Source organism: Notothenia coriiceps, unplaced genomic scaffold (genome assembly GCF_000735185.1).
Source record: "Notothenia coriiceps isolate Sejong01 unplaced genomic scaffold, NC01 NC01_scaffold00023527, whole genome shotgun sequence".
In the NCBI taxonomy this organism is placed as follows: domain Eukaryota; kingdom Metazoa; phylum Chordata; class Actinopteri; order Perciformes; family Nototheniidae; genus Notothenia; species Notothenia coriiceps.
This window is the reverse complement of record NW_011356228.1, coordinates 486,097-512,126: the sequence shown is the minus strand read 5'-3', so window position 1 is coordinate 512,126 and position 26,030 is coordinate 486,097. Positions and strand designations below refer to the sequence as shown.

The following is a 26,030-nucleotide window of genomic DNA, read 5'->3' as shown; positions in this document are numbered from 1 at the left end:
ACGATAGCTAGCCTGTTTGTGGGTCTCTATGGGGACTTGGCAGTGTGTATATTTTGTTGATGGCTGTGCCTCTGAGTGTTTTAGCCTGAAATAGCTCAGGAGTTTAGAAGGCACCCATCCACCTCCTCTTCAGACGTCTACCTCCCTACTCTGCCTCACTAACTCAGGGTTTGGCAGGGTCTAGCTCTTCAGCATGGCTGTGCTAAGTTATGTGCACACAGTCGCTGGAAAACATGAAGTCTAACAGAGCTAACAGCTGCACTCAGTCTACCCATCTTTATCTCCTTCTTTGTCCCATTGGAGGGCTCCAGAAAAGCAGCGGCTGTGTTGCAGCTAAGACAGCACCTGTCTTTCGGGTGAAGAGGGATTGAAGAGGAAACTAAATCCTTGCAGCTTACATAATGCCGGCCCATTGTCCTCTACTCTAGAAAAGGAGAAGCAATCATCCCTCAAGTATTTTTATACCTTAGAGAGGGCTTGAGTGTTCTGAAATGGAAACCAATGTCCTGTGGAAACATTTTACCGCCCGCAGACTAGAAATGTCCTTAAGCTCGAACTCGGAATAACAAGCTTTATTCGAGAGTTTGAATTTGAAGGGAGCCAGAAGAGTTATTAAAGGGCTAAACGTGCAAGTCTTCAAAGTGCTCAAGTCATATATTTATAATGCAACACAATCCCATATCAGTGAAATTGTAATAAAAAAACTGGATTGGCACTGACACTCGTTGGAATGGTTTTATTACTGTAAAAGCCAATAAAGAAAATGTCTGCACATGCCCGAGAGACCGAGGCCGATACAATGTAAAAAAGGGAATAATAAATAGTTGGCCATAGCTTACCATATACGCTTAACATTACAGTATCGGGAAATGGACGAACATACTGTTAAGACTTGTTATTTTACAGTCAGCTACAGTCCTGTCCAGCTCCAGAAGTGTTAGGGTGTGGTACTTTGTTGGCAAACTGCATCCGGGGCAGCTCAGGTTGCAACAGCTACACAAAAGATAAAGCCACATTCTTACAGAAACATGGTAATTGTGCAGCTTTGACCCAGTGCAATTGTAATAACTGGATTTACTCTCATGAGACTCAGACTGGGATGGGAATAAAATATCTTGTGGGCTCCCAGACCCAAAACATCTCATACTACGGTTCAAATGCAAAATCAGCCATGTATCCATTTGCTGGGAAATGATGTACTGTGATATGGTGTTAGTGGTAAACAACACAAACATAAAAGCTTTGCTAGAAAATATTGAGAATTACACAGCGAAGAAGGAAGTGAGAAGAGTGGCAGAACGCCTGATTAATGCTGCAAAGACTACACATTTCAGACAGCTAAATAGAGTTCAATGTGAAAGGATGGTAGCCCACACTATGCACGGTCCAAGATGTACTGTCTTTTAGGCCTGATGTTACTAAACGTTGGGACTGTTTATCTGAATAGGAGAATGTAAAATAAACATGAAGAGTCAACAGGCCATGTAAAGAAAAACAGAAAAACTTATTATCAACTCCTTTCCCTCCCTTGTCCTCAGCATGACCAAGCAAATTCACAACAATGTGGAGACACTTTCTGCTTTGAAATGTTTTTCCCCTCCAGGAAAACACACCATTGTTGTCGCAAATCAGTTTACGAAAAGTATGTTTGACATATTGCACCGAGGCGAAGGAAAACAAATAAAGGCAGGGACTGTGATCACGCAGATAAGATGGATCTATCTGATGTGTTCAAGCACCGCGCAGGATTAGAGGGCAAAAGGAAGCCGCTGTGGAATTTGAGAGTTTAGATCGAACAAGGTCAGATTCACCAAGACAAACATTTTAGATTCCGCTCTGTACGAGACCTTGAAGCGCTCAAGTTTTGCGAGATAAAAATGTCAGTGGTTGATTTACTTTGCTTTAATAATATCTAGGAAGAGATAATCGCTTTATCATGTGTCTAGGATTAACATCAAAGTAAATCATCCCTTCAAATGACCTGCAGTGCACATTGAGACGCATTATTATAGATATTGATGAGTCAGCAGAGGAGGGACATCCTTCCTCCATCTTGCCAGAGTGTCCCGACATCTACTAGCCATGTGACAGAAACAATTGTGGGACAATGACAATGCATTGAGCAAGAGAGGGGTTTCAAATGAGTGCATGGCAAACATATTTACTGATATTTCATACATTTTATAATTAATAATAGTAGCATAAGTAGCCACGTTTTTTATTTGAATTAGTTTATGTTGTATAAATGAATAGAGGCTTGTCAAACCAGGAATAGCGCACATTAAACTACTAATAAAACTAACTTTGGCTCGGTTCCAGTAATCATTTTATAGCACTAATTCATGTTATTAGTTTCACCTGTGTTTGACAAGTGAAAATAAATGCCGTTTAAACACGACAGAAAAACAATGAATATTTGATGGGTACAGTTTTATAGATAAGATTAGTTACCTTGAATATTGGTATACAGAAAATAACCAGACGTGGGAAGTGTACAGGTATCTGTACTTTACTTAAGTGTTTATTTTTCTGACGACTTCTTACTTTTACTCCCTACATTTTAACACAAATATCTGTACTTTCTACTTATTACATTTTCAGGCTTGTTACTTTCGTTATTGATATTAATATGATGTAAGGTTCAGTTAGCTTTTCACAAAAACAGCCAGTTTAAAAGTTACTTTTTACTGCGAGTACATTTCAGAGACAGTACTTTTTTACTTAAGTCAAAAGTTGAATCAGTACTTCTACGAAAGTATTTTTTTACACAACTATCTGTACTTCTACTTAAGTTAAGAGAGTGTGTACTTTTGCCACCTCTACAAATAACATGAATAGCAACTTGTCCAGGCTGTTGTAAGTTACTTTAGCCATTTGTCATGTGGACACTTTTGTAGCATTATGCCGTGTTATGCTACCTCATTAGTGTGCTCCACTTTTATCTCTAAATCTACGGTACAATAGAAACACAGAACAAAAGCCTTGAATAGAGGTCAAAGGGATGAAACGAGGAGTTTGAGAATGTTGGGAATCAATGGTTGTCATATATAATATTGTGCGGATATTTGGTCACTTGCTAAAATTCCCACCATTCCTGCCACTCAAATGTGAGATGCTGCTATTTTTCCAGCTGTAAATGTAAATTTAATATGTTTAGGTTTAGAACAAATACAACAAGCTATTTTGAGATGTCCCCCTGACCTATGGGATCATGCAACAGGATGTTATGACATCATAAAGAAAAGCGATTAGTAATTAATGAAACAGTAGTTAGTTGCAGTACTATTGTCACTTTTCAAACACTTTCGGGGCTATATACAGGTATTATCAATTTACAGTTTTATCTCAAACTTGCCAATGACAGCTCTTTATAAATGTCACCCTATGCTCTGAGAAACTGAAGACATGACATGCTGCTTTTCTTCACAGTGAGCAATAACTGAATACATTATAAATACAAGAGTAAATGTATCTTTACTTTGCTTTGTGAAGACTTGTTCTGTTAAAAAGACACATTATGTGGACAAAATGTCAGCTCTCCCCAAGCCAACTCGTCATCATGCATCACATTTCAACACTCCAGCGTACTGTCAGGAGGAGTGACCCGCTAGCTTGCTAGGATGAGGAACTCCTCTAACAGTACCGTTAACACTCACAAGTCTGGAAAGAGGCTTAAACCACGAAATAACTGTAATTCCGGGCACATTTCAGAACTTTCGCCCCTTGTTTACCTGGTTAAAAAGCCGACGGACAAAGGGAAGTCATCCACCAGCAGCAGCAACAGCAGCGGTGGACACTCGCATGCATGTGTGGCAGTTAGTGGATGTCAACCATGGATGTCAACGCCGCGTCTCTTCACAGGAAAATAAGACAACAGTTAAGACCGGTTCATGAGTTTCAAATAATGATAGAACAAAGCAAAAAAAGCGAATTTACAAAGCAAAAGCCGACTTAGTCGTTCGCTTACACATTCCGGTTTATTTCTCACCGGTGCCTGGTACTCAGCTCAAACTCTCTGAATGACTTGCTCAACTGTCGTCCAATTGCGTCAAATTGCCAAAATAAAATCACTTTAACTTCCGGTAGAGTATACCAAAAAAAACCTTCGTGACGAGCATCTATGAATGTGAGCATTTACTATGGTAAATATATGATTTTACATTAACTAAAGAGCTTTTTATAAATGCAGGATAACAAAACATTCGATACAAGCATCAAACGGTCATAAACCTTTTTATAACGGCACTTCGCTCCTTTATTTTGAAATCCTTATTAATGGAATTCCGGTGTAATTGTCTAAATTATTTTAGCTTGTCGCCATTTTCTCTAGATAAAAAATTGTTGCGCGTGCGTATATGATGACTCATATTTCCGATGACGGCTTGGGCCTGAGGGCATGTACTATGTATGAAGAGAGCCGAGAGCGCCTTTCCGTTATTATTCTCAGTAAGCAACCCGCAACATAAACATGAAAAAACAATAAATATCAACTCAATCTTTGGAGTCGTTTTGCCATAATACTAGAAATGTTACCTAGCCAAAATAAAAAAATGTAGGACTAATTTAAAGTGTAAGTTTACTCAATGACTACTATAGCTATTGAAAGGTATTGAAATGTACCACCTGACAATGTTTCTTAATTATCATCATCATAAACTTACGAAATCTTATTTAAATACAAAAAAGCCCTTTAAAAAATAAAATAATGATTTGACACCTAAGATGCATTGACATCCACCCATATCCAGAAAAATACATCCAGTACTTCAAGCTTTTGATTGTTTCACACTATCTTCAGCAGATGGAATTTGCCCACTTGTCATGAAACAAAAAAGTAGAAAAGGGAAGGGAAAAATATACCTTTAGTCTCCACTTTTAAGCAAGAAGTCCTAAAAAAGATGTGCATGTCTAACAGGGAATTAATCAAAAACATCCTGTTTTCAAACACAATAATACACTTTTTTTAACAAAAAGGCCAAGATCCTCAAACTGCGCTTAAGGCTTGATTATTGTCAACTGGTTTGCGTGAAACACATTTGTTTGAGTGCATGTACCAATAAAGCTAAGTGGCATAAGAGCCCTAGATAGTATACAATAGCTCCAGTTTTACCTGATCTTGAAGAAGGTATAGGTTCAAACTGACAATTACTTGCACACCTGCCCCTCATTTCCTCTGATTAGTCACCTATATACGCTAGTCCATTATCACACTCTTTGCCAGATGTCAGATCAGTCATTGTGATTCATAGCCATAGTGGTACTGCCTTTGTTTACTCTAGCTACTAACTCTGGGTATATCTGCTAATGATCTCAGGCTGTTCGAGTTTTTGATCTGCCTTCTTGCTCCCTCTTTAGTCATACGATACTTGCCTTTCTTAACTTCCTGTTGCTACCTAAATAAAAAGCTTGCTTTGTCTGTGTGTCCTGCCTTCTGTGCCCACCACAACTTATAACTAATGAACACACACATGCACAGGTAGCAGTATTCTTTTAAAATGGACAATCCTTAATTTCCTATTTTATTTAAATTTTTTAGAAAGGTTAGATTTATCATACATTCCTTGGATAGGTTGTAGTCATTTATTTTATGAAACTATTTTGAATACACTTAATAAAGTACTTTAGTTAGAGTCCCACATTCCTTTAATCCATCGGACAAATATGTTTTGAATGATTGTTATCATGTTTGTAAGTCAGAGAGAATTACAAAAATGAAAGCTTGCTTGACAGAAGAAAATTATTATTTCTAGCTTCGGTTTTCCTTTTTATATTTACCTTATTTTTTGGAGGTTCGTTGCCTGAAGTCTACTATGAACCAATACGTTTTTTAAATGTGATTAGCTGATTGCATGAATGTGCAGCTTGCATGATGCGAAGACCTGTCATATAAATAAAAACAGAGTAAGAGCGACCCCTGCTGGTGGAGGGCTGCTACTGGAGTCAGGGGTTTTACCTAACTTATAATGATTAACCTACAATTCCTTTCTTTCTTTCTTTCTTTCTTTCTTTCTTTCTTTCTGTCGCTCTGTCGCTCAGTCTTTCGTTGTTTTTCTTTTTTTATGTGGTTTAATTGTGCAATAATCTGCCCAAGTCACATGTTTGGGAAATGATAGTGCACTGTTAACTCCGACTTTCACCGGCAGTGTAGTGTGTATATTCTTCGCATACATAAAATATCTCCTATTATATGGAAATGTTGAACAGAGATATTTAAATTGTTGTCAGGGCAGGGACTAAGGGTAGACTGGATTTGCACACCGCTGCCTCTGTGGAGAAAACCCCTGCTCTCCGCAGTGTTGATAGGCTGGTTTCTTGTTGATGTTCTGTCAATCCCAGAGAGCTCCGTCAGTGTTGCTAAGCTAGCAGGCAGCGCTGCAGATCCATCCAGGAAGTCAACAAAGTTGCTACACTACTTTGCATTAGCTACACTTTGATTTTCATTCGTTAACGTTAAAACAACGGCATGAGTTCTGCTGCCCCCCCGGTAAGATGGAAATTACAGAGCTGCGTTTGACATGACACTGCACTGTAAATAAATATTAGCTAGCTAGCTGCTTTAGCTTTTGCGTCGCCATCGTTGTGCCTCAGCTAACTGTTAGCTGCCATGCTAACTTTGTTTGTTGACAGCCCCCACTGTACCATAGACATAACAACATACTTAGCATTAGCTGTAAGTTAGCTTGTCATCTGCTGGTTAGTATACATTTGCTGAGTTGACTGTGAAGTATTGCATTTACCCAGACATAGGTTAACTAAAGGCTACAAACTTTACAAGCAAACAGCAACTAAGATTTTGAGTGTTTAATGGCGAAAATGCAGGTCAGCTATAGTCACTATAAATGAAGGACAAACACAGATAAATAAATATGTTGTAGCTAATCCAGACTTTAAAAAAGTGAATCGTATTGGTAGATAGCATACATTTAAGATAAGGTTCAAGGCAAGGTTAAAGGCAATAGCAAATGTACAATGCACTAGTGTGTTGTTGATAATGAAACAGGCAAAATACACTAGTCAGACAGTGTATTTTATTGATTAAACTGCATAAGCAATAGGTAACTATCTATAGGTAATGTAACATTAGTAAAGTATAGTAAGGTGCGCAAAGTAAAAACGTCTGTCTAAAATCTTTGTGTGTGACGAAAACCTCTCTATTAACCTTTAATGAAAATGTAAGATGTTTTTATTTTTCAGTCATTGAATCAAAGTAAATGTACCCCTCTATACTAATTGTTCCTGCATCACTGCTGATTGAAAAAAAAGAACTATAGTTAAATCTTTGTAAACATGTATTTTTGATTTGATTTGCTTGTTTTCTAGACTATTGGGGAGCTATTCCTCATCCTCGGTGAGATGGGGTTCTCTGAGGAGCAGATTCAGGCAGCTGTTCAGGCGGGGCATTTTTCTGTGTCTGACGCAGCTGACTGGTAAGTTATGGAAGCTCTTTTCTGAAATCCCAAATATTATATATATATATCTTTCTAATTAAATGACCAGTCTTTTTAGTATAATGTTTCTGTATTCCTATCCTATGTTGACAGGCTCTTGCAGGGTCAGTATCCACGGCACAAATTGGTTAAGCATTCAGCACAGCCTGCTGAGACAGCATTTTCTGCTTTCAACCCACCAATAGAGGCAGCAAGTACTTCTGAGACACCTACATCTCCTTCTGACAGCAGAGGTATAACACCACATTTGTTTTAAGGATAGATGGTTCTGTATAACTTGAATCCACCATTGTTATACCCTGTATTTCTTTGTATCTAACAAATAGATCTTCAATAAGACCAAAAATAATGCCAATTTAATCCGCAAAATTCACTTATCACTTTGACAGCGTCCCCTTCATTGGTGCTGAAACAATCCCAGTCAGGCGCCCTGTCCCCTGAACCACTTCCACTCGAGTCCCGCATCAAACAGGACAAGAGTGACTTTGAGGAGCAGCAAAGACACCGTGTTGCTCAGGAGGCTAGAACTGAGAGAAGACAAAAGAAACAGGTCAGCAATTTCATTCTTATCACATAGAAAATGTTGTGTCCGAACTGTAATGTCAAGCCAGAACATCTTAACCTGTGTGTGTTTTGGTGTGCAAGGAGCGCGAGTTGGTGTTGAAGCGGATAGCTGAGGATCGGAGAAGCTTGCAGGAGAAGAAGCAGACCAGTCCCGCCACAGAGACGTCTCCTCCCAGTGTTCCAGCGCAGAAACTCGGCGGAACGGTTCAAACTAATGTGGATAACAACTGCCTCCTCATGGTAAGGCATATGATAATCAATGAATGTGTAAGTTTGATGTAGATACAGTGAAATTACAGAAAATCTTGTTTTTTGCTGCAGATTCGACTCCCTTCCGGCGAGTCCATCCGTGAGCGCTTCCCAGCTGACGCCCCTCTCCGCAGCGTCGTGGAGCACATCGCTGGACGCCACCCTTCCCTATCCTCCTTTTCTCTCCTCCAAGGTTTTCCACGGAAGCGATTCGGGGAGGCGGAGCTGGCTTGTTCACTGCACTCACTCGGCCTCACACCCAACGCTGCACTGTGCATTCAGACCACTCCTCCAGAGACACCTCAGGATCCACCGAGTCCCGCGGAACCTCTATCATCCCTGCCGTCTCCTTGCGATGCGTCTCCTCAGCCACATATCCCTGTCCTGGAGGGAGCGGGAGGGCGGGACCTTGGCCTACCTCCTCCAATCCCCAACCAGGTGTGGGAAGAGGCCATGAATTACGCAGGGATACCAGGAGGGGGTCCACTGTCTGGGCCATCTCACTCCTGGGGTAAAAACTCATATTATTACATTTACAATCAGATTTGTTTGGAGAAAATCATTTAGACTTCTGAAATAGCTCCTCACATTGCAACTTTTATAGGCTCAATTATTTAAACAAATCAGAATATCGAGCAATTTCTTAAATAGCTGTTCAGTAATATTCCTTGCTCTGTTCAACAGGCCGGGGCCATAAGTTGGCTGCTGATGTGGAGGAGAATGCCGGCATTGAGGTGGATGAAGAACAAGGAGAAGAGGAAGAAGCACTTGATATGCTTAATGGTACTACTTTCTGAGTCTAACACCTCATCGCTGCTTGACCTACATGTTGCTTGCTTCCCTTGTATGTGACTTCCTAATCCTCCTAGAACTTCTTCTGGCTTCAAGTTACTTCTATTGAGTTTCATAACCATTTTTTTAATATTAAAGACGAGAGGACTATACAAGTGTTTTTAGTATTTTGAGTTACAGCTTGGTGATATTTTACAATTGTCACTTTTCACTGTATGTTTTACAGGGATGCCACGGCTGCCTTTCTTTCCAGATAATAGGATTCGTGGAGAATTTGAGCCCAGGCACCTCTGGCCAGAGCAAGGCAATCGACTCAGGTAAAGGCAATATGACAATTTTACATAAAAACGTGTAAATTGATACAACTTTATATGTTCTGGACTACAACTGATTCAAACCGTTTTGCAGCTGGTTGTAATGAATTATTCTGTAGTATCCCATGTACTGGGTTTTCATAGACATAAAATGTTGCTGGCATTTTAGAATAAACAGGGATGGTTTTTTCATGTTAATTAAAATATAGCGTCGATATAAAAGAGAGTTGCATTTGTGTGTTTCAGGGAGGCCCCTCATGAGGATCCACCAGAGGCAGAGGATGCGGGGGGTCGGGAGGCTCCTGGAGCCGCAGGTCTGGCTGCAGTGGAGCGTCTTCAAAGAGCTGCGCAGCAAGAAGACCACCGTGCCTCCCAGGGACAGCCGTCACCCCCTAAAAAACCCTACAGGGCCCCCAGCGTGCCGTCCCTATGTGCCTTGGCAACACGTGCAACTGTCCACCTCATGACTGGTAAGAGACCATTTAGAACACTCACTTATAAGACTCACTTATTACCCAGAACATTTTACCCACTGTCAGCATCCATGGCCCTTTTTTATCTACTCCCTACTACAGCTCCCAGCATGCAGTACAGCAGCAGTCTGGCATGCCTCACCCCGGAGCTAGCAGAGCTCCTGCTGAACCACATGTCCCGTGAGAGGCTCCTACGTCCTCGCACCCTGGAGCTCTTCTTCGGCTGCCCATTGCAAAAGTTTGTCCTAAACTGCTACCCTTACTCCACCAATGAGCTGCTGCGGCAGTTGAGGGCCTTCACAGCACTGAAGCATCTGAGTCTGGTCAACTCGCCTCTCATCACTGGTACAGAATTACATCTCGGGATGACGTTTTTTTTATTGTCCCGCAATTAGTTTGGTTATTGCCAATTTATTTTAACCATCTTATTTTGTTCTTCCAGACTCTGGCCTGTCGATCCTGTCCAGCCTGGTTAAACTCCAGAACCTGAACCTGGCCTCCTGTTGCAAACTGACCGACTCCTGTCTGCAGCATATCACAGGTAAGGCTTTCTGCAAACTGCTAACACCACTTTATAGGCAATTGCGTGCAAAAAAGGCAGATCCCAATATAAACTGCTCCGCGTTAAGTACTTTCGCAGAATGGGCTTTGTCTTGATGTATTTTGCCACGTAGTGACACCATTTGTCTTCTTTCCTCAAGGTTTAAAGAGCCTGTACTTCCTGTCCCTGGACCAGACCAAAGTGACAGACGCCGGGATGGTACTTTATCTCAAGTCCGCTCCGTCCTGTCTCTCTCAGCTCAGCCTGAACCAGACAGCTGTGACTGAAGCCACTCTGGGAGCCCTGCCCTCCTGTGTGCCACACCTGCGGCTGCTCAGCATCAAGCACACCAAGGTACCCTCAGCTTTACTGGGCACATCATGACTGGTAACTCACAGAAAAGCCAGGTTTTAACATTTTCTTTTTGTCTCGATGGGTGCCAGGTCAGGGATGTGTCAGCTTTGGCAGAGATGTCCAGCCTGCAGACTCTCAACCTGGATGGGACAGATGTGACAGAGAGCTCCCTGGAGCACCTCTCCACCCACCCTGCTCTGTCTGTCCTCAGTTTGGCAGGAATCCCCGTAGCGGATGGTAATCACACCCTGCAGATCATCTCAGGTAATGGAAAATAAGGCACATTGATGGATTGAAACCACATGTTCCAAGTCAATACAACTCCTAAGAGAGGTTTCTACTTTCCTTCCAGGTCTAAAGTTGACCCATCTGACTCTCCCTGGACGGCACTGCGTGACAGACAGCGGGTTATCATTCCTCTCTAGACTGTCTGTGCTCATAGAACTGGACCTGACTGACTACACACAGGTCACAGACCAGGGAGTCAGCCAGCTCTCCACCATGATCAGGTCATTCCCACGCTGTTTAACACATCGTTTCAGTGTGATTACACGGAGATACTGACAGGAGCGTTGTGTACTTTGTGCAGGTTGAAGAAGCTGTCACTGAGCAACACCCAGGTGACAGATGCAGGGCTCCCCTCTCTGCGGGGCCTGCTGGAGCTTCAGGAGCTCTGTCTGGACCGGACAGCGGTCACCAGTCGAGGAGTGGCCCAACTCATCACCTTTCTGCCGCACCTCCAGGTGAGTTCATTTCTGTCAATTGCCTATTACAAGGTTTACAAATGATAGAGGACAAACTGTGCTGCCCTGCAACGTTAACATTTGATTATTATAAACACACAGGTGAACTGCGGATCAAACCCTGCCAGAGCAATCCTTCATTTAGTGTTAACAGTCCTTACAAAAACACTATAGGGGAAATGTGTTAAACCAGACTCAGAAAGGGGATTGCCAGCTGTTTAAGTGGCGTAAAAACCTTATCATTATCTGTCGTGCAATGTACGGTTTTGTTAATAGATAAAACAAATGTTTAACAGAACAGCTGCTTTGAAGCTAATTGCTAACCTTTCCGTTGGTGTACATTTGCAGACAGGTTATATAGTATTTAATCATATATTTTACTTTTTTTTCCCCCTGTGTTTTTAGGTGTTGGGGTTAGCCAGTACGCAGGTGGGAGACACGGTAGTGAGGAGAGGTCTGATTCGGTGCAATCAGCTCGTGAAACTTAATCTGAGCCGCACACGGATCACAGACCACGGTAAGGTCAAACTCCAAAATCACTAGCGTTTCTTCATCTGACTCACAACAGATAACTGCTATCTTTTCTTGAGTCATTAAACAATTTCTACCTTTTCCTCAGGACTGAAATTCTTGAAACACATGCATCTGGCTCAGGTGAACCTGGATGGCACCGGAGTGAGTCCGATGGGCATTGCGAGCCTCCTCTCTTTCACTAACATCAGCAGCATCCGGGCCAGCAACACTCGCATCATTCCCCATGATGAGGTGTCCGATGAGGAGTGGGAAGCCCAGTGAGCGCCCATATCCTCATATGGTCCACATACTGTACCCCGAGGAGGCCTCAGACTGCTGCGACCCCCTTTTAGCCCCCGAAACAAGCTGCCATCGGGACCCTCCAAAAAACAGCATAAGTGAAAACACTCCTCCTACGTATTTGCACTGTTTCAACTGCAGCTAGTGCCAGTAATCTGTAAATCACGCACGCTACCAAGTTGAAACCTGAAACTGGAGCCATGTTTTTTTTAAATACTAAAACGCCATTACTAGCGTTTACATATGTAACGTAACATCGTTCTGCATCACTTTGCCTACACTGCAGCCCTTTGTCTCTGGAAAAACTCCATGTGACAAGTGATAAAGATTTATATGCAGCCCTATAGAGCTATCTGTGACATTCCTGGATGGCACTTTTTAGGATGACAGGAAATAACATATTAAATGTAACGCAGCATGTATTTTCAGACCATGACTAACAGCCTCATATATTCATATTTGAGTGAAAGCTAAATAACAATAAGTTAATCATTTTTGGAAAGATGTGAAGGCAGATTAGTCAAACTAACATTGAATCTTGAGCTGTATTCATTTCATGTTGGATTTATAAGAATACATTTCCAACTGAGGTTTACCTCCTTATTTATTAGAATTAGATCCAATTGTTAGTTGTTTGCCAGTGTGAATATTTGACAGTATTAAACAAAGATAGTTACCTCAACTGAAGGATATCAGCTCCTCTATCAGAAGTCTTTGATTGGCTTTATGTGAAACAAATGTGACTTTTAGCATCTGTGTGGAAAAATATTGTTGCCTCCATGCTAAAAAACATTTGCTGTTTCTCATTTAAATGAAATGATTATGGGATTTTCTTATTGCTTTGGTATACACCAAACTATAGTTTAAGACCTACCAAGTCTAGATCCACTACGACAAACAATTTATCTAGGAAGCCAATGGTTTATATTTATTTTTCCTTGTATTTAACAAGAAACATTTAACTCTTAAGTTTTCCTGTTAAAATATTCAAGCTGATGTGTAAGAGTGGTATTTCTAACTTTAAAAAAAAAAAGAAATCTTGTTAAAATGAGAAACTGACCATATTGTTGTCAAGGTGGCAGCAAAATGAAGCCATTCCTATTTGACATGAACACAACTTACTGTAAAAGCATAATGAGTTTCATGACTTGTGTGTTGATGTTAGTTTACAGCAAACTACAGACGTCCCCTAAAACTCTTTAAATGCCTCCAAATCATGCATTTCATTCAGTCAATGTTTAAAAGGTGCATATTAATCCTTTATCAGTGTTTGTGACGTTATGCCAAGGAATGCCACTATTCTTTGGACAGCCCAGACATTTCCAGTGACATGAAGGACGGGTCAGCAGTGTACAGTGTAGTCTATGCAGCCAGAATCCAAAGCAACTTCTTTTAAATCACTTTAAGTTTTGTCCTATGTTTACAGAGATGTAAAATAGTTTATTTTCCCTAAAGGCTTTTGGATACGATCACTGTATTCATTATGTGTAATAAAAATATTAAAATCTTCTGAAGTCGAATATGCTGTTTTTATGTTCCGTTTATTCAGGCAAACCTTTATTGCATTACATTGTTAAATAAGGCAGAACTGCTCTTTTAGACAGGAAAAAAAAGTCAACTTTGAAATATCATAATATGACCTAAAAAGCTGCTGCATACATGTTGGGATAAAACAGAACATTTCGGAAAAATAAAACTTTTCTATGAAGACAGCACAATGGAATGCATTCCAAAATGCACTGAGATGCTTCAGGTGAATCAGCCAATCAGAGTGCAGGGGGATGGGGAGGGAGGGGGTGTTTGGACCGAGATGGAAATACAGTACAACATGTACAAGAGACATGTCCAATAAGATGCATAAGAGATTGGTTCAGTTCTAGTTTATGACATTTCCTTCCAATGTAAATCCTGCCTTTTCCTTCAGGAGCCTGCAGGTCAAATCCATGATGAGATAAAGGAGTGCGTCTGAGGGACTTTTCTTTAGATGTCATGCACCGCCTGCTTTTGGATCTTATTTTTCAAGTGCTCCTTGTAGGCCAGGATGTCCCTATTCCACTTTGTGATGGTTTGCTTCTCACACACCCAGATCTCTTTAGCCACCTGAAAAAATAAATAAAAACATTATAAATGGTGCTCGCTACAACAGGTTAAACTAAAATCTTATCGTCGTCTAATAAAAATGATAAATATATACCTGCTGAATTAGCCTGAAGTCGTGGCTAACTAGCATCATGCCGCCTTCAAAGTCGTTGATGGCGTCTGCCAATGCGTCGATAGTCTCGATATCCAAGTGATTGGTGGGCTCGTCAAGGAACAGCATGTGAGGGGTCTGCTGGGCCAGCCAGGCAAAACACACCCGGCACTTCTGACCATCGGACAAGTTCCTGATTGGGCTGACCTGGAAAATAACGCATGTGTAAATTAAGAGACCGAAAGATAAAAATACATTTGGAAATGTCCTGTTTTGTAACATCTGGATGGATATCCCAGTCCTACCTGCTGTTTTCCTGTCAACCCGTAGCGACCAATGAGCTTCCTCATCTCCTCCCTGTCTTTGTAAGCAGGGTAACATTTCATCATGTAGTCCAAAGGAGACAGGTCTAGCTCCAGCTGCTCTGTCAGATGCTGGAATAGAAGTAGATACATAGGAGACATTTAGTTTCAAAGGGAAATACACTTTCTATAGAAGCCTAGCATGAATCAAATGGATCACCGACATGTTCTGTTCTTTAACAGGTTATGACCGGTAATTATTGACACATGCACGCATATTGAGGTGCCGTCCAAAGGCTCAGTATTATACCTGGTGATATCTGCCGATCTTCACGTGAGAATGTTTACGGATCATGCCATCGGTGGGAAGAAGCTATGAAAAGAAGAGAACCAACGTCAATACTCTTGTCAAACTCCAGGTTGTTGTGAGTAAATATGAAAAATAACGCTGTACCCACCTCTCCCATCAGCAGCTTCAGCAGTGTAGACTTTCCTGCTCCATTGGGCCCCACGAGAGCCACTCGCGTATCCAAGTCAATACCAAACTCCAGGTTTGTATATATGTGCGGCTATAGGAAACAGTAATAGGTGAGTGACTGAAGAATGTAGCTATACGTCAGGGACTGGCAGAGGGTCAGCGAGACAGATTTACCCACGCAAATGTGGGTTCACTTTTCAAAAATGGACGCCGACCTCATTTTAATGCTGCATTATAATAAATTGATCATTTTCTGAACTGCCTCCTAGACTGTATTGTGTCTTTCCCTACATAGTCACTATGTCCAACTTACAAATGTAATGAAAGCACCAATAGTTAACAGTACACACAAATAAGACTGCATTGCCAGAAAAAGAAAAATAACAGCAATGTAGGATTTCTCCAGGTCTCTATACATCACATAAAAAAGGACATAAGATAAGACTATAGCCTACTTCGTGCTTGCCTTAAACTTGTTAAAAAAGCCTGATAAATTATTGTAGTCATTTTATTTTAACAGGATGAAATAGCCAGGATTTACAACTTTTAATGAAGACAACAATATTAACTGTACTTACTGCATTGTCACTGTATTTGAAGCTCACATTCTGAACCATGATAACGGGAGGAGGAATCTTCCCACACGGAGGAAAACAAAATGTGAGAGTCTGTGGGAGACAGAGGCAGGTGTTAGTGCCATAGTATACATGTGCCACTGGACACTTACAAAATATGTCACTTGGTCAAAAGTCTTAAAAACCACATGTCATCATGACAGTACCTTGTCATTTGAAACTTTTTCAGTCAAGCCTGAGGCCACCATCTTCTGCAGGGTCTTCTCTTTGCTCTGAGCCTGTCGAGCCAGCTTTGCAGAGCCGTGACCGAACCTGGCAATGTAATTCTAGGAGAGAGAGGTTGAAAAAGAACTATGAATACAGGTATTGATTGGACAAATGACCATTAGTCAAATGTATTTCCTGTCACAGAAACATTAAGGATGCATGTTGTGAAAAAATGTACTGCAAGAATTGACTAAATCTTGTCCAAAGTCAACAAAAAATGTGTTCGCTTGCTGGAAGATTATCCTTCAAATTATGCATTGCTGCAGTGGAAATATCCCAACACATGGTGTCTCTCATTTACCTTCATGTGTGTGATCTGGTCCTGTTCCCAGTTGAAGCGCTTCATCTGGTGTTCTTCCAGCTCCTCTCTGGTCTTTACATACTGGTCATAGTTACCCTTAAAGCCAAAAATACATTTGCATGGTCATCATACAGGGCAGCACACAGACACATAATTAGCTACAGCCTTGCCCCAGATTCAAGATTCTTTTAAAGTTGTGCCAAGGGATGCTCATGCGGTTATTTTATTTTTAGGAGCCATCAGTGGTTTCAGACCGCTGTTCTTACCGTATAGTTCTTCAGCTTTTTCAAATGCAGGTTGATGATGTTGGTGCACACGCCGTTCAGGAAGTCTTGGGAGTGTGAGATGAGCACAAGGATTCTCTTGAACCTGACAAGAAGAAGCAGGATGAGCAACACATTTGGACTGTTAGGACAGATGTAAAAAGGGATGGAGTAGGGTGGAAACTTACGAACTGAGCTCCGCCTCCAACCACACACAGGCATCCAGATCCAAGTGGTTGGTGGGCTCGTCCAGCAACAGCATGAAGGGTTTGATGAACAGGGCTCTGCAGAAATATAGGAAAGTCATTAAAATGTGAAGCTTGTTTTTGTCCTGTATAGATAAACTCTTCAATGGCTTATTCAATTACCATTCGTTTCTAAAATTGCATGGTGTCAGTTTTATATATTACAATTCAGGAAGGTATATGGACTACTTCTCTTCAATGGTTTTTGCCTTTTTTTGTATGTGCGAAAAATCATAGGTTACAATGGTATTCCTCAGAAAATGTCTGAATCTAACAGCAAACATCCATTTTCTGGACCAGGCACACATGTTGCAAGAAGCAGTTCTGCCATAATTAAATGTATCTGAATTTAGCACCAAGTGGGTATTACACAATTTTGATTTGTAATTTTTAGTTAACTTTTTATTTATTATTCAGAAAAACCTACATTCTCAGATCTACACCCTTGACAAGCATTGCTAATCAAAGAGCACACCGCCTAAAAAATATCTGCCTCTGAATGTAGTATTGTACAAATTGAACAGTATAATCCTCTGAATCCCCTGGTTAAATTCAAATGTATGCAGATAGAGGAAGGTGGCATCAAATCATGTCACTGAATGGTTTAATATTGAGCACTTTACCTGGCCAGAGCAACTCGCATCCTCCATCCTCCACTGAAGTCCTTCATTTTCTGCTGCTGCATTGAAGCTGTGAAACCCAAACCATGGAGGATGCGAGACGCTCGCACCTCTGCCTTGGCTGCATCCAATTCCTCGAGACGCTCATACAGCTCCATCAGCTTCTCACACTCGGCTATGCAAGGGGAGAAAGGAATTCAATTTCGATTTCAATCAATGTAGCTTAAGAACCACGATAAGTGATGTATACCGTTTATATTGTCTTTGCTTGGAGTTATGTTCACTCAAAATAGGGTGTGTCTTGTTAAATATATCTCAGCATTCTGTTTGTTGCCTCTGACAATACATTTCCCCTCTGAAGTCATTGCTTGGTACATCATGTGTAACTCACAGTCCTCAGAGGCAAGTCTCTCTGCCTCCCTTTCCAGCATAATCCTCTGTTCATCAACCTCCATGACGCAGTACAGAGCAGTCTTATCGCTGGTGGGCATCTCCCGGGTCAAGTGGTAAATATCGATGTGCTCTGGAATGGGGATCTCACGAGAGGCAATGGCAGACAGCAGCATGGATTTTCCTGGCAGATAAAAGAAGATATGATTATTAAATTTTCCCTGACAAGGTTCCCTTGGAACAATATATTCTGAGCAACAGTAATCCCCTTGTAAAATAGGTAAATGCTGTAAATTAGCAGTTTGAATATCCAAGTTCCTAAAATGTACACCAGGCACTGCAAATGTACAGGCTACTTAGTAATACTACTTAAGAGACATTTTACCTGTGCCATTCAGGCCCATGAGACCATAGCGTCTTCCTGAGTTGAGCTCCAGGCTGGTGTCTGTGAGCAGTTCTTGCCCATGGAAGGTGAGCGACAGGCTGGTAACATGGACATCAGTGCTGTTGGGGTGTGATGACAGAACGCCTGTCACAGCCCTCGCCTCTGTCTTTGCCAGTTCAAATTCATCAATCTCCTTTGTCAAACTGGCAATTCCTGTAAAAAAAAAAAAATTAATCTGTGTCATAATTTTCCAATATTTCAAGCTAGACATTAAGACATTGTAAAGGTGAAAACGTAGTACATCACAACTTATAACATTTACTCAAAGATAAGTCCTCTCACCATTGCTCTGTGCTCCATTGGACTGGGCCTCTGGTTGATCACCATCCTCTAGTTCATCAGTTTTCTTGGTACGCCCGCGACCTTTGGCAGCCTCCTTCTTCTTCGCTGCCTTCTTTTTAGCTAAGTCGGATGGCATGGTTGCGATAGCCTATTCAACATCGAAAAAGGACAAACAGATCAACACTCTTATTCTCTTTTAATACAGATGATGGGATATATACCATATCCCGATTCTGAGTTGTTTGATAATTGCTAAATATTGTGAATACTTCTTACTGGTATAATGAGATTACACAACTGGGTGGCTAATGGCTTACGGAAAGTGGCCTAGAACATTCGCCGGTGATGTAGCGTCACACAAATGCCGGTCGTGAAATTCAACGAATTAAAAAGAATGAAATCAAAGGCTAACGTTATTATATATCCGAAATGATTAACGGTAAAGCATATAGATAGTTTATGATAGTGACAATGCTAACCACGACCGCATTTAGATTCCTTCCAATCCCACCTGCTTGCACGTTGGTCTCGTCACATTAAAAAGCCTGGTGGCCATACTTTTAGAAGCTAACGGTAGCTGATGCTCTTAGAATTACCGGTAGATTTTTTCAGATCCGAGTAAAACTAATCTACGAAAATATTAAAACAAATGTGTTAGCTGATAAAGACATTACGTCATACATAGGAAATAGATTATATCAGTATTAATAAACCAGCCGTTTACTGCTTAAACGTGAGTTCTCTAGCTAAGCTAACAACGGTTGCTAACTACAGCTGAGAGGCCTGTGAAGCTAAAGCTAACTTGACGAAAGGCCCAACCAGCTGAATGCGGCTAATTCGGCGGATTTTTTGTTTTTCAATCATATTATTTATTTTGTCTTTAACCAGCTTATCCTGGCTATTTGAGTCGTAATTGTCATACATCGTAAATATATATCTTACCTAGAAAATGAAAAACTGGTCTCCGGAGCACACCGATGTCTCGTGTCCACTTTTGCCGGGTGGATGTAGCCGTACGTCAAACCGCCAGACAGTCCATATATGGTCAAAGAGGGCGGCGAGAATAGATGTTACCTCCCCTTCTCGTGGGACTGCAGTAAAATGTCCCGTTTTCATACAAAATGAGTCACATACTTTATTTCTCAATCGGAAACAATACTTTTGTTATTCATTATGACTAACTAGACATCGACTAAGTTATAGCTAGTAAACCTGGGAATAAAACGAATGATGTTGTGATGGATATATGGTCATTTTATGAGGTGTAACCAAACTGATAAGGTTTATACACGTTATCGCATCTTTATAAATACACATATCTTGACACATTTTAACTGTAATTATACACCATATAAATACGATACTCTCTTGGTGTGGTGTTGGGTACTCTGTCGTAAGTAATCCTTATCGCAAAAACATAGGTCCTTTCATTCAGTCATAGCAGGTGATGCTGCAGCAGCATAGGCTATATCAGTGATGATGAGGGTAAACCCATACGTGAGAGAGACGTTATTCCACCCTGTGTGTGTGGCACTCAAATGTTGAGGAAGTCAAGAAACTTCAGGAAACGGACGATATGTGGATGGCTATGCTTGGAGGATTTGTACCTGTATCAACGATGAATAATGGGACCTAATGCCTTCAAGTCAGTGTTCGTGGACAGGATCGAGGGAGATATATCGGGACTAAAACAAGATGCTAGCTTCTTTGCTAGCTTGCTCTTTGATTTGATTTGTTTTTCCGACCTAACGTTACTGTTGAGGTTATGATTTCTGGAACAATATTTACTATTTTCAAGTCCTCTTTCTTCGATTTTCTATTCTTTATTTAATAGAGTAACGTAACTCAAATGGACAACTTTACCAGGTGTTATTTAGCGTTTTGCTAACGGTACATTACTTAGCTGACTTTAGAGGTAGCTGTTGGTGTGTTAACCCTAGCAAGAATTAGTTAAGCTAATTACCACAACGTTAGCTCAAAAGTCACGGAATACCCAGAGTAACACTACACAGTTTACATGGCAGTGACTAACATAAACGGCTTGCTTTGTTGTTACACAACTGTTACGTCGCAATAAATGTTGATAGTGTTAATATATTTGCAATTATTTGTTTTGACGAAACGACGAAACCGTCACCTTTACATTTAAACATAATGTATCTTCTACCATGATAAAACGTACTATTTTACACATGGAAAATAAGTAGTTTATTACTAGGTAACTAAACGTTAACATCAAATGCTTTATATAAATCTCGTAACGACTACCTCAGCGGATGGGACTGAAGAAAGAGCTACTATGTGACATTTGAGGCACCTTTTTGTATGTGTCAATAATTCAGTTTCCCCTAACATAGCTCCTTGAATGGCTAAATGTCTTCCATTAGGGCAGGAGAGTTGACACATCTGTAGGTAGTTAAGTTTTCCAGAACTACCTCATCAAGTGTAGCTCATAACTACTAGATATGCGTCTTTCCTCAGTTTTGGCCCTGTTCAGGCCTGCTTTACCCCTTATCCTCGGGCTATCTCTGGGATGTAGTTTGAGCCTTTTAATGGTGTCCTGGACACAAGGTGATACCGATGACTCCTGTGGAGATGAACTGGGCAACGGGAGACTTTTTATGGGCAGAGGAGATGCCCAGAGAGACTCGAGAGATGGTGCTGGAGAGGAAGACTTCCAGCCACGTATCATTCCATATCACAAGGACCCAAACAAGCCCCACAAGAAAGTTCTAAGGTTAGTGTTAAAGTTGTGCTTCTGTCATGATCCCATATGAAAGAAAAAAAAATCCTCAACAATATAAAATGTAGATGATATATTATAAAGAATTGTGCAAATAGTTTCTCAATGGTGTAGAACAACATGCATAGTAGATACTTTTGCAGCCTGTTACTTTATTCAACACATTTTAAGACAGATTTGAAAAAGAAGCAACACATCAAATTACTTTATATCTTACCATATTGTTTCAAAACACTCCATCCTCAATTTAATAGGCTTACACTGAATTATCCCCTGCAATAATCTAAATGCACTGATTGGGTTACAGTACAGGTGGTTGATAGATTATAGATTAAATCTCTTTATAAAGACAACAAACAGACTTGTACAGTACATTTGGATAAATGATTCAAAGTATTTCATGTCCTATTCAAAATGTTGTTTTTACGATTTATGTAAGTTTAATTCTGTTGAAATCTATATATTTTTTGTGATGTAACGAAACGGACTTTAATGAGATATTATCACCTTTATTGTGTTTGTGATTTAATGTCATATTTCTTTTTTTAACCTTCTTTACTTCCCCTCTCCAGGACTCGTTATATCCACACAGAACTGGGCATCAGAGAGCGGCTGCTGGCGGGAGTTCTGACTTCCCGGGCTACCCTCAACACACTGGCCGTGGCAGTGAATCGCACTATTGCCCACCACTTCCATCGCACCTTTTTCTTCACAGGCCTGCGCAGCCCTAAGGTGCCTCATGGCATGACTGTGGTTGCCCACGGCGACGACCGTCCAGTTTGGCTGATGTACGAGACAGTGCGTCACCTCCATCGGCACTACGGCTCTGACTATGACTGGTTCCTCCTATCCCAGGATGACACCTACATACAAGCAAATCGTCTGACAGAGCTGGTGGGCCACCTCAGTGCAGGTCAGGACCTGTATATGGGCAGGGCGGAGGAGTTTATAGGTGGAGAAGAGAAAGCACGCTATTGCCACGGCGGGTATGGCTACCTGCTGTCCCGCAGTCTGCTAGCACGTCTGCAACCCCACCTTGACACCTGCCGCAATGACATCCTCAGTGTGAGGCCTGATGAGTGGCTGGGTCGCTGCATTATTGATTACTTGGGTCTCAGTTGCGTGGAGGTTCACCAGGTACAGACACATGCATGGACATACATTTAAAGAATGTGCTTCAAAAGAGACTAGTTTTATTCATTAAATTCACACATGATTTTTATCTGCATATTATCTAACATTTATTTTCTTTGTCGACTTCTGTGTGGTTCACAGGAGATGACATATCGTTACTTCGAGCTCGGGAAAAATGCAGATCCAGAACGTGAAGATAGCATACAGTTTAAAAATGCCTTCACAGTCCATCCTATATCGGAACCAAACCTCATGTACCGCCTACACAAACGCTTCAGTCAGATTGAGCTGGAAAGGACTTACCAACAGATTCAACATCTGCAGGTTTGTATTCTTTAACACTGCTATCTCTTAAATTTAAACTTTTATTTGATTATACACTTTCAGTTGGCTGCTTTGGTGATGAGTTCAGTATGAAAGTATAATGTTTGCTCTCATCTCCACCACACCCAGATTTTCAGAGCCAAGGCATACATTCCTGGCGCATGCAATATTTAAACATGTCTGAAAGCCAAGACATTGGATTGAAGTCTTTTGCTAGGGCATGAAGTGTTACATTCCAGTGTCATCATCCTGTGTATAGGATCTGCCTGAGAAGCATTACTATGTGATTAAAGTAGCTGCTAATGATAGTTCATTTTCTCTGTGTTGACTCAACTTAAAATACGCCACAGAGCAATCACACACGTCATAAACGCAAATGTTTGCACACTAGACAGTGTGGTCCTTCTTGGCTTTGATTTGAATCTTGACAGATTTGTGTGTCTACTCATCAGGTGCAGATCAACAACCTGAGTGATTTGACGCCAGAGGGTAAAGCTGGAGTCACATGGCCTATTGGAATCAACGCTCCCTTCAAACCGAAAACCCGTTTTGAGGTTATAAACTGGGAGTACTTTACCGAAGAGCATATTTACTCGTGCATTGACAGCTCCCCGAAGTGCGAGATGAGAGGGGCTGACCGTGCTGATGTAAACGCAGTTCTGGAGATCGCGGTGGAGCGTCTGAATGAACGCTACCAGCCCCAGCTACGCTTCCACAAGCGCCGCCTACTTAACGGTTACCGGCGGTTTGACCCCACGCGTGGAATGGAGTATGTTCTGGACCTTGCACTGGAGGCATACACCCAGAAAGGCCACAGTCAAGTCATTGCCAAACGGGTTAACTTATTGCGGCCTTTAAGCGCAGTGGAAATCATCCCAATGCCCTATGTGACGGAGGCGACGCGTGTGCAGGTCATCCTCCCCGTCACCGCCCAGGATCAGGACTTTGTTGGTAACTTCCTCGACATGTACGTGATGAACACGTTGGACACCCATGACAATGTTTTACTGACGTTCCTGTTCATCTACGATCCTTTTGACGCTCAGAGAGTCAGCCAGACAGATGTGTTTGCCGGCATCAAGGCCATGATTGGGGAGGTGGAGAAGCGTTACGGTGACGTGAAGATCCCCTGGATCAGCGTGAAGACGGAGGTGCCCTCACAGGTCAAGCTGATGGACATTATCTCCAAGAAGCACCCAGTGGACACGCTGTTTTTCCTCGCCAGCGTGTGGACAGAGGTCAACGCCGACTTCCTGAATCGCTGCAGAATGAACGCTATCAGCAACTGGCAGATCTTCTTCCCCATCCACTTCCAGGAGTACAGTCCCGCTGTCATGTACCGCGACCAGCCGCCCTCTGCGGCCTCCTCCTCTTTCGCTTCTGAGTCGCTGCGAGACGGACACTTTGACCGGCAAGTCTTCGACGAGGCTTGTTTTTACAACGCTGACTACATGACCGCGAGGACCAAGATGGCAGCTGACATCTTGGACAACGAGGAGCTGCTGGAAAGCATGGACGTGTACGACATATTTGTCCGTTACTCGGGCCTACATGTGTTCAGAGCCGTAGAGCCCGCGTTGATCCAGAAATACGTGCGGCGAGCGTGCAACCCACGATTCAGCGAGGATATCTACCACCGCTGTGTCCTCAGCAACCTGGAGGGCCTGGGCTCCCGCTCACATCTAGCTATGGCTATTTTTGAACAAGAGCAAGCCAACAGCACCTAAGAGACTTGTTGGGTGCACCACAAACATACTGCCTTGACTAAAGGATACTCACGCAGAACATGTGAATAATAATATGGGAACTTAGTGATCCATATACTGTAATTCACGCCCTTGTATTTTGCAGAAAGAGAATGAGGCTAAAGTTAAATAAAACTTAGGAGAACACAACACTTTAACAGAGCAAATGTGTTGTGATGCGTCAGTTCCTACAGCTGAAAATCTCTCTCCTCATTACTTCTGACTTACGAGTCAATAACTGACTGTCGTGACTTGTGTCTAGACGAACTATGAGTCATGGAGGCGTCCGAACGTCGACTACTGTCACTTGTATCCCTGCCATTGATGTATTCTTATAAGAGCTGAGCAAAACATATTTATAGTCCAATTCTATGAGGTTGTGTCTTGATAGCAAATGAACAAAGGCCTTCTTTGTTGAGGGAAAACCTTGAGCCATAAGTCTTCCTTATTTGAAGATGTTTAAAATGATACTGGTAACAAGCTGAAGCCGCTGGCTGCCTTTTCTTTTTTTTAAAGAGGTATTAAAGAGTGATATTTAAGCTCAGTGTTGTTTCTTCATTCATACAGTGTGTGTGTTTCAATAGCAGTTTGTAGGAGCATGCTTGAACAGTTTCTCCGTAGGGATGATGATGGCGTGCTCATATTAAATTAATTCAATGTAGTCTTTCCGGATTGCGTAAAAGCTACACTGCAGCGCCTGGAGGCAGTGAACAGTTTGTTCCAAGAAGCCTGCCCCGCCTCGTCTCCCCACATTAAGTCAGTAAATCTCCACCCCGGCCCGGGCCTCCCTGGATTTGGGCGAGTATTCTTTACACATGTCTTTAGGGAGAGAAGTGAACCCAGCGCCCAGAGGGAGGGTCGTAACTCCCATGCCAAGGTCCTCCGTGGTGTGGGTGGTTAACCCCTCTGAGGTCGAAAAAAGCTGAATGGCTTACTTCACACTCCCTCCTCGTCTCTAAAGAGGTGAGACGATGGCACCCTGAAACTCCCCCCACATGCCAAACTTCTCCATGTGATATTTGTCGGGAGAATAGGGTAGCAGCAGAGTGAAAGAGGTTCTTTCTGAGGTGGGGAGGGGGCAGCAGTCAGCGTTACACCACCACTGCACTGCGCCGTGGAAAAGGCCCTCCACCTGCTTCCTCACAGTGAGGTCAGGGAACAATAAGAAGCCTGTCTGCCACCTTCTGGGGACGGCCAGCTCAGGAAGGAAAATGTAGCACAAAATCAACACTTTATCAGTATGAGAGTGTTCTTTTGGAGGGGGTTAATTTAGAAGGGCAAAAATGATTACATTATTACTTATTGCATTGATTTGGAAGATAGAATAAACATCTTAAAAAATAAAGATATTAATATAACATTTTGCCCCTAAATGTTTGAGTATAAACATTTTTTAAATCCGAATACCCATTGGTACTGTATCTCAGGTTTCTG

General features: G+C 41.8%; 4 protein-coding genes across 4 annotated transcripts in view; 2 read left to right on the top strand and 2 right to left on the bottom strand.

The window, feature by feature from the left end:
* slc4a2b (solute carrier family 4 member 2b) overlaps positions 1-4,005 on the bottom strand; it is a 42,913-nt gene extending 38,908 nt beyond the window's left edge. Inside the window, exons 1-2 of the mRNA XM_010781729.1 lie at positions 3,968-4,005; positions 3,732-3,853 (exon numbers count right to left, since the gene is read on the bottom strand). The gene's annotated coding sequence lies outside the window, so the exon portion shown is untranslated. The remainder of the gene's footprint in view (positions 1-3,731; positions 3,854-3,967) is intronic.
* A 2,110-nt stretch (positions 4,006-6,115) lies between these two features.
* Positions 6,116-13,801, top strand: LOC104954586 (uncharacterized). The gene is made up of 17 exons (XM_010781728.1): positions 6,116-6,484; positions 7,321-7,427; positions 7,542-7,681; positions 7,838-7,998; positions 8,094-8,252; positions 8,334-8,772; positions 8,946-9,044; positions 9,280-9,370; positions 9,614-9,837; positions 9,943-10,185; positions 10,283-10,381; positions 10,542-10,735; positions 10,825-10,999; positions 11,088-11,244; positions 11,325-11,478; positions 11,884-11,995; positions 12,098-13,801. The coding sequence occupies exons 1-17, from the start codon at positions 6,464-6,466 to the stop codon at positions 12,271-12,273; spliced, it is 2,751 nt and encodes a 916-aa protein (XP_010780030.1). The 5' UTR covers positions 6,116-6,463; the 3' UTR covers positions 12,274-13,801.
* A 12-nt stretch (positions 13,802-13,813) lies between these two features.
* Positions 13,814-19,694, bottom strand: LOC104954585 (ATP-binding cassette sub-family F member 2). Its single transcript, XM_010781727.1, has 15 exons — positions 19,593-19,694; positions 18,651-18,798; positions 18,309-18,521; positions 17,925-18,107; positions 17,537-17,708; positions 16,857-16,952; positions 16,672-16,774; positions 16,406-16,501; positions 16,044-16,163; positions 15,841-15,930; positions 15,243-15,353; positions 15,095-15,157; positions 14,788-14,916; positions 14,486-14,689; positions 13,814-14,391 (listed from the first exon to the last, which is right to left on the bottom strand). The coding sequence occupies exons 2-15, from the start codon at positions 18,784-18,786 to the stop codon at positions 14,272-14,274; spliced, it is 1,836 nt and encodes a 611-aa protein (XP_010780029.1). The 5' UTR covers positions 18,787-18,798; positions 19,593-19,694; the 3' UTR covers positions 13,814-14,271.
* A 335-nt stretch (positions 19,695-20,029) lies between these two features.
* Positions 20,030-25,129, top strand: chpf2 (chondroitin polymerizing factor 2). The gene is made up of 4 exons (XM_010781726.1): positions 20,030-21,387; positions 21,966-22,530; positions 22,669-22,851; positions 23,304-25,129. The coding sequence occupies exons 1-4, from the start codon at positions 21,116-21,118 to the stop codon at positions 24,576-24,578; spliced, it is 2,295 nt and encodes a 764-aa protein (XP_010780028.1). The 5' UTR covers positions 20,030-21,115; the 3' UTR covers positions 24,579-25,129.
* Positions 25,130-26,030: the final 901 nt, after the last annotated feature.